Raw genomic sequence first — 14,810 nt, forward strand, 5'->3', positions numbered from 1 at the left:
GGTGTGCTTGTCTCTGAATCCCCATGTATTCGAATTTGCAGTAGACACCGCAGGATGCCGGGTCTGTGGCGTGTCCACCTTAGATAAAAAGTCCTTTCTGCCTACTCCGGGCGTCAGTTTCTCCTCCCCTCCACTTGAGGCGCTCTACTCCAAACATCGCCAGGCTCCTCTAGGAGCCTGTAACTCTAAGATCAATCGCCCAAGTACGGAGTTTGCTCCGCCCGTTCAGCCCTAGCTCGCCGGTGGCGCCGGAAGTGATTTGTTCATTTTGTTGGCTCCCGCCCCCGGCCTGGAAGTACTTTTTCGGGAAGATGGCGGCTGTGTCAGTGTATGAACCACCAGTTGGCGGTTTCTCTTTCGATAACTGCCGAAGGTGTGGCCTTGCCCGGGGCCGGGTTCAGGGCGGGAGTAGGAGTGCGGTGTCGGGGTCGCAGTTGGGCTGCGGTCTGGGCCAGGAAGTCTGAACCAAGGGTGGACAGAGGGGGCCCGCGGCCCGCGGCCCCTGTGACTCAGGGGAATCTGGGCCTGAGCTTGACTTTCTCCTGAGGCCGGGTCGGCTCGTCCACTTTCCCGGCGCACCGGGACACCTTCCATCTCCATCTCCTTAGGCGTGGTGCGGGTCCTGTCAGACGCTCTATTCGCAGAAAAACGGGACAGTCCTCTTTGAGGGAGGAACCAGTCAACATGGGCGTGAAAGCAAATGCTAGTCGTTTTTCTTTTTCCTGAGTTCCCTATTAGATACTCTTCCTGCCGGTGCGGCACAATTTGGTCCTGGCCTTCAACGCTTTATTCTCTCATTTGCTCTCAGAAATGCCGTCTTGGAAGCCGATTTTGCAAAGAAAGGGTACAAGCTTCCAACGGCCCGGAAAACTGGGACGACTATCGCAGGTGTGGTCTATAAGGTAAGCCGGAGCTGGCTGAGAGCAGCAGGAACCAGGCCACCTGGTCTCTTACTTCTCTGGGCTGTGTGAGGAAGGGCACATCTTACAGCGTACTACATCAGGAAAAGGTCTTTTAGGAGAGACTCAGTTTTTTGTGCACTTATCGACAGTTTATAGTCTTACCTCGCTTTGTAGTTTTCGATAGGAAGCCAATTTTCTGTCTTAACGTTACTAATTGAGGAAACAGAATGATGTAATGGGAAAAAAGGAGATTTGTTTAACCGTTTAGCCTTTTTTTTGTTGCTTCTAACTTTGTGCAGGTCACTTTCGTTCTCACAACCACACTTTCCCGTCCAGGTGGCCATAATAACTCCTGATCTAAATTGTTGTAAGGGTCAAAAGAGATAACTGGTTATTGTTGTTAGAGGTTAAGAGCGACATCTTTTAAAAAGAAATTGACAGACCTGGCTAATTTAATGGAAGGATTTCTGCATCTTAATCCAGACTTTTCTCATATTGGCTCTGTGATTTGTAAGGAATTTACTGAACCTCTGAGCCTCGTTTATAAACAGGAATGATAGTTCCTACTGTCTACTGAGGGTTCAACCAGTAATGCTTATTAATAAGCCTTTTTCTTGAATGCTGAAAGTATAGCACAGTATTTCAGTGGGTAGGGGAGTGGTTCAGGGAGCAGGGTGTGGTCAGTATTGTTTTTCCTGAACTAGAGGACTGTTTGTATATGTGAAATTGTTTAAAAGCATATATTTTTGAAAAACAGGATGGCATAGTTCTTGGAGCAGATACAAGGGCAACTGAAGGGATGGTTGTTGCGGACAAGAACTGTTCAAAAATACACTTCATATCTCCTAACATTTAGTAAGTATTGATTAGTTCGAATTACTCCTTTTTAAACATTCCAGGGGTAAAATTGCATTTACTGTTTCTTAATAAAACCTGTTGTTCAGTCTGTATTTTCTGTCTCCCTTAAATGGCATTTCCATGGACATAAACTAGTTATCTTCTAGTCCTCTTTTTGCTTTAGTTCAGTTTTGACCCAGTTCTGCCTTTTGTGTGCATTTTGAATCCACTCCCTCCTATCCTTCTACTGAGGCCTTGGTTTGAATTCTTTTTTCTCAGCTGGACTATTGCAGTTGTCATTTAAATGGTCCCTCTGCTTTTGGTCTTTTCTCTATATCTTTTGTTCACTTTTCTGCCATATTGGGTTTTGTAAAACACAGATCTCATAGATCTCCCTTTCCTCTTTAAAATTTTTTCAAGAGATTTTTCACATTTCACACTGCTTTCAGGATAAAATTGAAACTCTAGTATGATATTTAAAGTCATGTACGATTTCACAAAAAGATTATCTTTTCATCCTAATTTAGCTGCTTTCACCCTATGTTCCAGTTGTACCTGGACTGTCTCTATCTCCTTCATGTCCCTGTTCCTCTCATGTCCAAGCTGTTTTACCCTTGCTTTTGGAGCCCCTCTGCTTAGAAATACCCTTTCTTCTCTGTTTGTATAGTGTTTTTATTCTCTCCTTCCAAATCCAGCTTAAATGAAACCTCAAAGATCAGAGTGAATTGCTCTTTCCTCCAATTTCCTATAGCATTTTCTACCGATGCTACTATATTGTAGTATATGTCTCTTATACTCAACTTTGAAATCAAGTGCTATTACTGTGTCATATTTTCTTTATCCTCAGCACTTGGGAATGACTGGTACCTAGTAGTAGATACTTGGTAGATGCAAATGCAAGACTTTTAACATTCCTTGCTCTTTTGTACAACTTGTGTGTTTTCTCGGATCCATAAAATGCACACTGTTAAGAACATATAAACTAATGATTTGAAAGGTTCTGTTGCTCCACGGAAAATATATTTACATGTAATTAGATGTGCACTCTTAATTTTATGTTTATTTAAGATTGGCTAGAGTAGTAACAGTGCATGTATACTCAAAAACATCTGTCTATATCCCTCACCTTTGCGGATGTTTTCCAAGAAGCTCCACTTCTAATTGAGCCCTTTGGTAGTTAAATTTCAGCTGCACTTCTTCTAATTGTATTTTTTAGTTGTTGTGGTGCTGGGACAGCTGCGGACACAGACATGACAACCCAGCTTATTTCTTCCAACTTGGAGCTCCACTCCCTTTCCACCGGCCGCCTTCCCAGAGTTGTGACGGCCAACCGGATGCTGAAGCAGATGCTTTTCAGGTAAGGTTTCAGGATGGGGATTTCTATAGCATCTTTTTCTCATGTCTTAGATTTTCAGCCAAGGGAGCCCTGGAAGCTAGAGAAAAAGCATTCGGAAATACACATTTAATCCAGAAATCAGTTGTTACTGAAAAACCACTTTAATTTCATAAGGCTTTTGATAATGTATTTGAATTTATGGGGTCTGTTTTTTTTTTTTTTCAATAAATGAATCACATGTGACCAATGGAATAATTTCCTGAGGCGTAGGGTATTGCTGGATACAAAGACCTTTTTTGTTCTTAGAAAGTTAGAGCTGGAAGGAACCTTTAAGTTCATCTTGTGAACATGCACAAATGATTATTTCCTCTCCCTCTTTTAGGGGTAAGGTAACAGTGAAATGAGAAGTGACAATTTGTAGTTAGCTGTGAGTGGGTATAATAACGTTAATATCAACCAACATTTATTTGTTTGTGCCAGGTTGTGTGCTAAGTGCTTTATGCGTGATCTCACTTTATTCTTTTAGCTCTGCGATAGGGCTGTTAACATCTCTAATTATAAGTGAACGAACTGAGGCTTTAAAGAGGTGCAGTCATTTGCCTGCCCTTACCTTCCCTCCCTACTGACTCCCATAGAGAGTCCCTCTTAGGAGTTTTGTTTCTCATTAGTCCTTAATAGTCACACCATCACTTTGTGTTTGTATAGGTCTAGACAGTTTTCACATTTTAAGTCCATTTTTCATTTGCTCTCATAAAGAGAAGAGAGGCAGTGTGATATATAATAATGCCTAGGAAATAGCCTAGGCATTTAGTCCTGAGTTGTAACACTGGTTTCTCATTCTGTGACTGCCTTACCTTCAACAAATTCTCTCCTCTTTCCTTCTTTTTTGGTGGGACACCTTGATGCCCTTTTAAAATTTTTTGAAAAGTTGATCAGAGGCTTTTATTCTGGCCCTCATCATTCATGAAGCAACCTACACAAGACATTTTCTTTTTCTCTGCCCAAACTGGTAGCAGCTGCAGCCAGGCCTTTGAGAGTTAAAGGGGAGCAGGAACAGAGAGCAAAGATTGTAAGCTGGCAGCTCACAGACCATATTCAGCTTGTAGAGAAATTTCATTTGGGTCACATAGTATATTTAAAAAGTAGTGGCAAATAATTATAAATTGGGAGCTTTGAATTTAAAATATGGATTTCCAGCTTTTTAGAAAATTTTTTAATAAAAATATAAAGTGGGCTGTAATCTGGGACTGAGCGGCTGTTGTTGCCTTTAGAAGTGAGGGCGAGTGTTCTGGTATGTCAGTCCTTGTGGTTCACTTCCTTATTTCCTGTCTGCCTGTGCCTTCCTGTGAATTTGCAGGTCTTCATCTTCATGGTCCTGGCCCCTCAGTAAGTGAATATGTTTAATGTAGCTGTGCAGCAAGGCCAGTGGAATAATTCCCCCTTTATACAGTGGAAGATACCAGGGTTTATGAGTCATATGGCAGGAAGCCTAGTCATACTTATCCAGTTCCTACCCTGACTGTACTGAGTCTTTATGTCAGCAATTTCCATTATTTATGTATGTAATCATCATCCTAATACTAGAGAATTATCACCTATCAGATTCTTCCAGGACAGTGTGAGAACTTGTTAAAGTACATCTGTTGTCAGGATAACTGGACACTTGTGATTTTGATTTTAAATGCAAAGCTCCCTCTCGTGGTTTGTGTGGTGCATTACATTTAAAACAATTTTTAAGCTTGTAAAATTGCAGTAAATAGCCTGTTTCAAGATTGCTTGCAATGTCATTTAAAGCATTTAGCTAAATCTAGCAGATGTTTCTGTTGATCTCTTTAGAATGTTTCAGAAATTCTAAAATCTCTTGTTTCAGTGTTTTGTCTTTTGGTTAACATACTGTGTAAAAGTTGAATTTTATCAAAGTTTGGAGAAGAAAACTTAAAATTTATGCCAGGATAATTATGGTTCTGTCTTTTGACGTTTTTGTTAGTTACATAAAGTGAGTCACTAGTATAAGGGGGAAAAAAAGCATAGATTTTGACTTTAGAATGTTGCTTCAAATCTTGTCTACAGTGCTTACATTGTGTGACATTAGCCTGTTCACTTCACTCTTCTTAGCCTCAGTTTCTACCTCAATAAAATGTGGATAATAGTTCTGTTTCTCTAACTTTTGGGGGAGGAAATGAATAAAGAACCAAGCTTATGCAGTGCCTTGTACAGGGCCTGCTACACAGATCCTCATTCAGAGGCTGAAATAGAGTACAGGGTGTACTCTTATTGCTATTTTTTTCCTCCTAAATAATCCATTTTCTTGTATGTGAATCAGTGAGAAAAGAGGGTTTGATAAACAGAAGTGAGCATCTTTTTCTTTACTTAAACAGGACTTTTATTTTTCTTCTTTGACTGGATGTAGAAGATGTAGATGACACTTGTTCCTTCTGAACATGGAACCTTCTTATTGAGTCTGTCAGAGATGTTAGATATACTAGTCTATATTCTGGAAACTATTTGAATATGCAGAGGCTTTAAAAACTTATTTTATTGTATTTCCCCCCCTTAACAAAAGATATGCATATTCATTGTAGAAAATTTTGAAAATACTGAAAAGCCCAAAGAAAAAAATTAAAACTGTGCCATTTAGGGAGAATCACAATTTGGCTTTGTATATACATTAATACTTCTAATCTTTTTGTTTGTTTGTCCATCCTTCTGCCTTTCTTTCCATAAGTGCATGTTCACAGTAAAAAAGCGAATATATGTTTAGATAGATAAAAAAAATACAGAAATTATCTGAATTTCTACCACGCATAAGCAGTTGATGCTAACAGGTTAATGTACATTCTTCAGGGTACATTTCCCTGTGTTTAATAATACATGTTTTGTTCTACAAGAATGGGATCCTAGTTGTGCTTTCTATCTATATCTATCTTTTCACCTACCAGTGCATCTTGAGTAGTTTCCATGTTGGAATATTTCAAAAAGAAAATAATCTTCTTTTATAAGTTACTATAAAAGTAATGTATGATCATTGTAAAATATTCAGACACTACAGAAATGTGACAGGAAGGAAGTAGATTTCAACTGACATTCTGCCACTGAAGCACATGTACTATGAAGCTTTGAGATCTGTTTTTTGAGACTTTTATACTCTGCATGTGTACATCCTCATATATGTGTTTGCAGGGGGTGGAATACTGTTGTGTTGTTTTGTAACTGACCTTGTTCACATAATAGTGCATCCTGGTATTGTTCCCATCAGTAGGTGAGCTAGCTCAGCATCGAGGGATTTTAACCGTGAGCCTGTGGAGGAGTTCTGTAGACCTGTAACTGCTGAAAGAGTGCAAAACGTGTGTGCACTTGTTATGGGTGAAGATTCCACAGTTTTAATCATTCTTTTAGAGGGGTCTATGCCCCATTAAAATTTAAGAGCCATTGAGCAACATCTTAATTTTTGTTGGATCATAATAATCTATATTATTAACCAATTTTTAAAGAGTAACAATATTGCCTGTTTTAAGATGTTTAATTATATGGTATTCTGTGGATCCTTTGGAGTGTGGAATCTTTAGGTGCTTGTGTTATTAATTCTGTAGGCTATATTCTAAAATAAATTCCTAGAAGTGGAATTGCTGGGTCAAAGATAGGAGCATTTAACGTTTTAATACATATTGCCAGGATTGTAGCCGAGAAAGATTGTTCTAAGCTGTCCTACCATCAGTTGTGTATGAAACTCATGGCCTGATCTTTAATGATTGCGTAGTATTCTGCTGTATAGCTAGGTGTATTAGTTTAGGTAATTCTGTTTCCACTTTTCTAGCATCATAAACAGTTACTGCAGTAAATATTCTTATGAATTCATTTCTGCATATTTATCCTTTTATATTTTTAGAATTAGATTCCTGGAAATAGAATTTCTGGATCAATTTTTAAGGATTTCATTGACTTGCCAAAATAGCTTAGACTCTTTTAAAGGCATCAAGCAGATTATGTTTTAGCTTGGAAGGAAACTAGCTGGTTATTGTTGACTTTAACTGAACAGTCTATTTGGCAGGAGATATATATATATATATATATATATATATATATAGTGGATCAAGCACTGGGCTAGGGTGGGAGTGGTGGGTCTGGTGATTCTCTGGCTTCTCACCCCAGAGTTCCAAGATCTACTCTTGAACCTGTTGCCAGCTCATGTGGCTTAGGACCAATTTCTTCCCCTGTCTGGGCCTCTCTTCCCTCTTGAGACTGCTTCTAAAATCTTTCCCTGCTCTTTATTTTTTCACTTATAAATGGAAGATTTGAAGTAATGAATTGGTAATCAAGGGATGCAGGAAGTATTGGACTTGACCTAGAGCACTTCCTGATAGGTAACTGTCTCAGGCAGTCTAAAATTAGGACTTTGGTTTTTGTGTTAATTTATTTGTATCAATTTTAATGATTGTATCATCAGGCAAATTCAACATGTTTTAGTTTCATTTTTCTTCCCAAAGAGCCAAAGGCTTACACTGGAGAACTTTAAAGCCAGCATGTTTATCCAGTATAGCAGTTCTAATGGTAAAAAAAATTGATCCATATATAGGGAAAGAAATCTGTAGAAGTGTAAAACCAACCAAGTAGAGGGTCCAAAGGAGCAAATATGTGCAGAATTAAACAGATGGGGTCAGGTGGAAAATGTCTCTCCCATGTTCCTGAGAGAGATGGCTTTAAACTGTGGACAGTAGCAATGGGTTTATAAACTGTCATGGAGTTATTTCATGGTTCACTTCCCTGCATAATGAAGTACTTTTTTCTTTTATTCAGTATGAGCTCTTATCTGCCATAATTTTGTGGATTTATTCAAGGGAAAGGTATTTTGACAAAAGTGATTTTCCTGTGGTGAGGTTGATAATTTGAACAGTTCTAGTTTAACGACATTTCACCATTGACTTGGAAGGGACCTTATTTTCGAATCACAGAGAGGTCTGATGGGAGGGGTATTCATGATCTTCGGAGTAAGCCACGCTTGGCTCTGAGACTTTCTAATGACTTTGGGTTGGTTTTTCCTTCTCTACAATAAGAACTATAGTGTCTTCTTTTGAAGGGAGTTGTGAGGCAGAGATGATGTAAGGCACATGGGTGCTTCATACAATTTACAGTTTTTTTTGACTGATAGATGTTCAAATATGTTTGCTCCATTCCTTATTTTTTTCCCCATCAGAACAGTAGCTATTTAATGAAGCAGTAGTAGTGAAAGAAAAACTTTTTGTTGTCTGACTTCTCGTGCAACTTTTGAGTAAGTTATAGTGATGCAATGTAGACTCATTTTTTTTTTCTTATGCATGCTCTGATCACCAGGTATCAAGGTTACATTGGTGCAGCCCTAGTTTTGGGGGGAGTAGATGTTACTGGACCTCACCTCTACAGCATCTATCCTCATGGATCAACTGATAAGTTGCCTTATGTCACCATGGGTGAGTGTAATGTTTCCCTGATGTTTCAGAATCCTCTTATTTACCAAAGTAGTCTCTAAAAGAGCTGGTTTATTTCCTGATAGAGGAGGCAGCACAATGTGCTTTGATTCCTTCTACAAATATCTGTTGATTTCCTTCTGGGGATTAGGCCTGTTTTGTCTGCTTGGGATATAGCAGTGAACAAAATTTAGACTTAAGTGTCTTGCCTACAAGGAGTTTATATTTTAATGGGAGTGGACAGACAATAACAACAGCTTTATGTTAGAAAGTGATAAATACTAGGAGAAAAAAACATAATGTAAGTGATATTATACCACAATTATGCAAGATACTACCTTTGGGGGAAACTGAGTTAACAGTGTACGAAAACTTGGTTTATTATTTCTTACATCTGCCTCTGAATTGACAATTATCTCAAAACAGAAAGTTAAAAGAAAATTAATGCAGTGTAAGGGGACTTGAGAATGTTGGGGTGGAAGCCAGATAATACTGTTAAACAGGAAGGTTACAGTAGGTTCGTGAAGAAGGTGAGGTTTGAGTGAAAGGGGCTCCCAGGCAGAAGGAAGACTGGAGGCCTGCCTTGGGGAACAGGCCTGGTACGTGCAGAGAGTTTTTAAGTGACAGAGTCTCTGTTTGCCGTTTAGTCGCTGAGGGATCCTGGACATTTAAGGTTCCTCTCTCAGCCTTGATTTCCTCACTCTGAAATGGTGTCAGTAATGCCCACCATGCATGCAGGGTATGATGATTAAAAATGATGTATGTAAACCATCTGACCCAATGCCTGTTCTGTAAATAGTAGCTACACTTTTTATGTCAGCTTTGTACATTTGTATTTTAGCTATAAACGCTAGATGAATATTTTTTTTTAATAACTAAAAAAAAAAGTGATAAAATTACATTAGAAGAGTTGGGATTTTTGAATTTAACTCTCATGCTCAATTTCTGAGTGAAATTTTTGCATATATCCAGAAATTTGAACAGGCCATGTGTAACCAGCGTTTTTCTAGATGTTGTTTAACTTTCACATTTTTTGCCTTGGTATCTTGGCTCTGCAGAGCCAGGGATAACTGCTGCCTTGAATAGTCTGAAAATTGTTAGTGTGAGACTTTGCTGTTTCATTATGTTTAATACTCAAGCCTCTTATGAGGTTTGTATATAACAGATGTTCCCTGTTTGTGAGAAGAATGATTTGCCCCCAGATACCATATGGAATAATTATTTTAAAATGAAGATAGACTAATTTTAGAAATGTTTTGAATTCTTTGTTCCATTTTATTTGTTATCTCCATCGAGATACTGTTTTTATTTCTCCCCATCTGGTGCCTTTAAATGGTAGTAAAGGTGCAATAGTCTTTTCTATTAAGTAGTTTTATTTCTTCTTTTTTTAATTAAAAGACTTTTCACACTTGCAAGAAGGTAACAAGAATGTACAATGAATAGTCATATATACCCTTGACTCATTTTTGTCACCTAACATTTTACCACATTCTTGCTCGCTCTCTGGTGCATTTTTGCTGTGTGTGTGTGTGTGTGTGTGTGACCATTCGAGAGTAAATTGTGGACACTATAACCCTCTACCTCAAAATCCTTTAGAATGTTCCCTTACATCACCTTGATGACATCATCAAAATCAGAAAATTTAACATTGATACAAGGCCTTTTCATTTTTGCGATGGGAAAATTGAGTTGGTTTCTGTTGCTTTTGAATTGTAGTAATTTGTCTTATGAGCATCATCCCAAACTTAGGAAAGGTTGTTGGAAGTGAGTAAAGCAGATTTGTGTCTGCTCATTCCGTTCCTGCAAGTCCGCTTTGTGCCCCGTCCTGGCCAGCAGTGACCTGCTTCCCTCCAAGTCCAGCGTGCGTCCGTGGTGACGGCTCCACGCCCGGCTTAGAAATCGTTACTCTCCACAGTCTGGCTTTGCTTTCATAGGAGATTAAGAAGAGCAAGATACCAGTAACGTCCGATTTTAGATACACAAGTAAGATGTGACTTTTAAGGTTTAGTTTGCTTGTTCCCATCTGTTCATTTATTTATCAACTATTTCTTGAGTGCCTTCTGTGTAATAGCACTCTAGCAGGCTTCACAAAGCAGTGACTGTTTGGATCTTGCCCTCAACATACTCTCAGTGTAATGGGGGAGATAGATGTATAAAGACAAGGTACAAAGGTCAGTGGAGGCCCAAGGGAGAAATGGTCACTTCTAGACTGGAAGATTTCAGGGAAAGCTTCACTTCACTTGAGCTGAATCTTAAAAGAAGGATAAGTTACTTTCACTCATTAGAAATTTATTTAGCCTCTACTATGTGCTTGGGGGGTTTCCCAGGTGGCGAAGTGGTTGAGAATCTGTCTGCCCTTGCGGGAGATGCAGGAGACTTGGGTTCATTCCCTGGGTCGGAAAGATCCCCTGGAGAGGGAAATGGCAAGCCACTCCAGTATTCTTCTTGGGAAATCTCCTGGGCAGAGGAGCCTGGCGGGCTACAATCCTTGGGGTCTCTGAGAGTTGGATATGATTGAGCCACTGAGCATGCATGTGCTAGGTAGTGGGAATGTAGTGGTCAGGACAGCACTTATCCTCAGGGCTTATAGTCTTGTGTGTGAGATAGGAATTAGACAATTAATCTGATACGCATTAATAAATACACATTAATCTGAAAGAATGCGCTGTGCTGAGTGCCCTGAAGGAAAAGAAAAATTAAAAGGGAGAATTTCTAACAGGAAGGAGTGTGTGGATAATGGGAGTTTGGAAAGTCCTTATCCTTATTGGGCAAGTGACAGGAAAACATTTTCGAATGAAAAGCAATTTATGAACATGACAAAACATTCAGGTGCGGGAAAATATGTGAAAGATAAGTCCCTATTTCATAGTAACCAGTGTTAAAGAGTTTACTGTGTTTTTTCTCAGGAGGTATTTTATGATCCACCTTTATAGATCCCTATTATCTGTTATCTTTCTGTGTATTCCTGTTACAAATACACTGCTGAAGTTATGCTGTAAATATTGTTCCATTCCCATTAACTTGTTTTGGAGAAAATTTTGTATCAGTGCCTATAGATCGATATCAAATCTATAGTAACACTGTCCTAGAATTTTACTGTATGTCTGTACCAGGACTTAAGTGACCATTTGTCCTGTTGATGAGTGTATGTGTTGGTGAGCTTGTGTAAATGCATCTGATAAATTCCTGGTAGTGGAGTTTCTGGATTAGGGTGGGCATGCATATTGCTCAGAATGCTCTGTTGAAAGCATTAGAATCACTGGATGATCTAGGAAAGGAGGATTTTTTTTTTTTTTTTTAAGGATAGTAGATGACTCACAGAATAGCTGGGAGGGCAAGACCTGGGTGTGGGGCTGAGAACAGTATCGGAAAGCATGCTGCCGCATGGGCCCCATTGGAGGCAAGGGTGGAATCTGCAGACAGCCCCGCTGGCCTGGCTGGCGCAGGCCCAGCTCACTCCTCACTCTGCTGCCCCAGCTGCCTCGTCCAGAGCTGAGGCTTCCGGCCATCTCACTCACTGTCAGAGAGTTCCTTCCAGCAAAGGGTGGGTGCTAGATTGCTGATGGTGGGTAAAGTTCAGTCATCTGTTCGTAGAGTGGTGGGGTTCCCCAGACACAGGAAATACTGCTTCTGGGCAGCCCCTAAAAGTGACAGGTGACTGACTGTACAGTGCATCTTACCTTTTGAGAGCTGTTGCCAAACTGCCGTCCAAAATGATTGCATTAATTTGTATTCCACCAGGAGAATGTGAGAATGCCTTTCTCTTATAAGCTCTCCTACTTTGGGTATTCTTGTCAGTCTGGTAGGTGAAAAATGGGAAAAAGTAGCTCTTAAACTGAGACCTGAATGGTAAGTAGGAATTAGCCAGGAATTTGCCACCCTGCTCCCTACCTGCCAGAGAAAGACTTTTTAGGTCCTGCGGTGCACAAGGGACCAGTATGGTCAAAGGCCAGAGTTTAGCTGGATGGGTGAATTGAGTGCAGTGGGTGAGGGGAGTGCTCCATGCGGGGGGCACAGCAGAAGCAAAGACAGGGAGGGATGAGGATGTCTGGGCTTTGAGGAGGGTGGAGGAGAGGCAAGGCTGGAGAGCTAGTCGGGAGAGTCCCATCGTACAGGCTGAGTTGTCTGTGTCCTGGATGTTCCCATCTACTGTTTGAAGCAGGAGATGATAGGATGAGATTCGTCGTTGGAACAGGCTAGCAGCCGTGGGAAGGAGGATTGGCATGGGGAAGTCTGGAGGCCGAGAGAGAGGTAACATCTGGCCGGAAATGTTGAGAGTATGGATGGGTCCAGGGGTGACCACGGTCGTCCTGGAGACCTCTCAGAAACCAGCCACTTGGCCCCATTGCAGCCTCTGACCATCTCCTGCCCTCCTCCAATGCCAGTTCCTTCCCAGCTCTCAACCTCAGTGCTCCTCCACTGGGGTCACCTCCCTTCCAGTCCGGCTCTGGACCCTTTTTCCCGTTTCATTTCCTCTTCCTCCTCTGCTTGTACTTCAGGGGTTTGTGGCAGCGGGCCCCTCGCCCTCCGTGAGCTGCCCTCACTTCCCACTGCTGCCGTGCTGCCTCCTTTCAGAAATGCCTTTTCTGCCGGGAATGTTCCCTCGCGACTGCCTCAGGCTGTTACCAAGTCCCTCTCCAGGAACTTGGGTGAGACTTGATTCCAGGATTCAACCTTGTCCAGTTTCTGCTGTCCCAGCCCTTGTCCTTCCTGCCCCTGCAAGAGTCAGCGATCTCTGTCAGTAGAATCTGTCTTACTCCTAGAGTCTGTGTGATTCAATGACTGTTAGATGTTGAATTAATTTTCTGATTCTCTAACTTGGTTGTGTATGTATGAAACCTAGTGTTAGAAACCTTAACTGCTGTTGATTGTTTGTGAACAGGTTACAGAACCCCTAGGGGAGAGTTGGTTTAGATTGTGTTCCGTTTGTGTGGCCCCAGTTGGGCCGTTAAGAGAACAGTACAAAGCATTGGATATATGATAGGTCTTTTTTTTTTAGCTTTGTATTATTTTAAATTTAAAGCTAATTTGGAGGTGTCCCTGTGCCAGTGTCTGCTGGTGCTGTCACATTATTTTTAGTTATAATTACCTGCAAGGGGTGCGTCATTGCCTTCTTACTGAGAGAAACCTGAAACTTAGATTTACTGACCTGCCCGTTACCACCCTGCCTGGGAGCAGCAAAGCTGAGATTTGAACCCTTGTCCTTCAGCCCAGGCAAGCCTGAGCTTACCACAGCTGCTTTGATTTTATCATCTTACAGATGTTACTTCATTAAGCTATTAAGCCTTGCTTCTGAATACTAAAAATATTTACACAAATTCCCAGGGGCATTTATTTGTTTGGCATATTTTTGACTGCTCTTTGTGAAGATTTTCTATCCTGCATATTAAAAACAGTATTTACTGAAACAGCTTTATAGTATCAAAGGAAACTTTTCAAAATTATAAACAATTCTACCACCCGAAGACAACATGAATTTTATATTTTGTTTCTCTCTAATCCAAGTCCATTGTGAAGAGCAGCCTTTTATCAGAGAATGTGAAATAAAATAACAGTTTTTGTGCTGTCCTGGTTTTGTCTTTGTCATTCTCTTCGTTTCTTTCAGCCATTGTTCACTTTTGAGCAGGGGTTGACGCCTCTTTCCCTGTGGTGGGAGCTGTGCTGGGCTGCCTTTCTTCCTGAAGAAGTTGTTCTGGCTTCCCATGGAGGTGTTTGTTGTTTTCCTTTCTTCTCTTTTTTTTTTTTTTGAGGGGATGAGGAGTTTGATATTGAGAGAGAACCGCAGAAATGCCAAAATGTAGTGGTTTTTGTCTTAATTCATGTGACTTACTTTGGGTGAGCTACAAAGCAAACCTCCAGCTACAGATGAAATAGAAGGCCCTCCTAAATGAAATGGGCCCACTGAGCGTTAACATTCCCTGTTCGACTAAGGCTTTCCTAAAACGTGCTGTAAGTGAGAAAATGAGTATTTCATGTAAATTCTCATGTTTTAGTGAAATTACCAAGTTTTTTATTATGAAAAATAAAAAGATAGCTTTGTAATGGATCTTTTTTTTTTTTTTTCCTGAGTTATTTGACAGTAAGAGCTGGAAGCTACAAATTACCCATAAGACAGGGGTGTCTAAACTTTGTCTACCCATGGGCCTATATTGGTGACTAGCCAGGCGCCTGAAGGCTACTCTTAATTTGCATGGAACAGAAGACACCTGTCTTGTCTTGCACGTCTCTTAACCTTCTGGCACAGCTCCTTGAGCATCGGGTCCAGGAACCTCCTCGCTGAGGGCTCGCCTTCCT

General features: G+C 40.6%; 1 protein-coding gene across 1 annotated transcript in view; it reads left to right on the forward strand.

Annotated features, from left to right (window-relative positions):
- Positions 1–294: 294 nt before the first annotated feature.
- The window catches only part of PSMB7 (proteasome 20S subunit beta 7), a 56,516-nt gene continuing 42,000 nt past the window's right edge, over positions 295–14,810 (forward strand). The window contains exons 1-5 of the mRNA XM_004005645.5: positions 295–373; positions 809–902; positions 1,660–1,757; positions 2,956–3,096; positions 8,404–8,519. Coding sequence (XP_004005694.1) covers positions 312–373; positions 809–902; positions 1,660–1,757; positions 2,956–3,096; positions 8,404–8,519 — 511 coding nt within the window. The 5' untranslated portion in view covers positions 295–311. The remainder of the gene's footprint in view (positions 374–808; positions 903–1,659; positions 1,758–2,955; positions 3,097–8,403; positions 8,520–14,810) is intronic.

The sequence above is a fragment of the Ovis aries genome, chromosome 3, assembly GCF_016772045.2.
Source record: "Ovis aries strain OAR_USU_Benz2616 breed Rambouillet chromosome 3, ARS-UI_Ramb_v3.0, whole genome shotgun sequence".
Taxonomy (NCBI): Eukaryota; Metazoa; Chordata; class Mammalia; order Artiodactyla; family Bovidae; genus Ovis; species Ovis aries.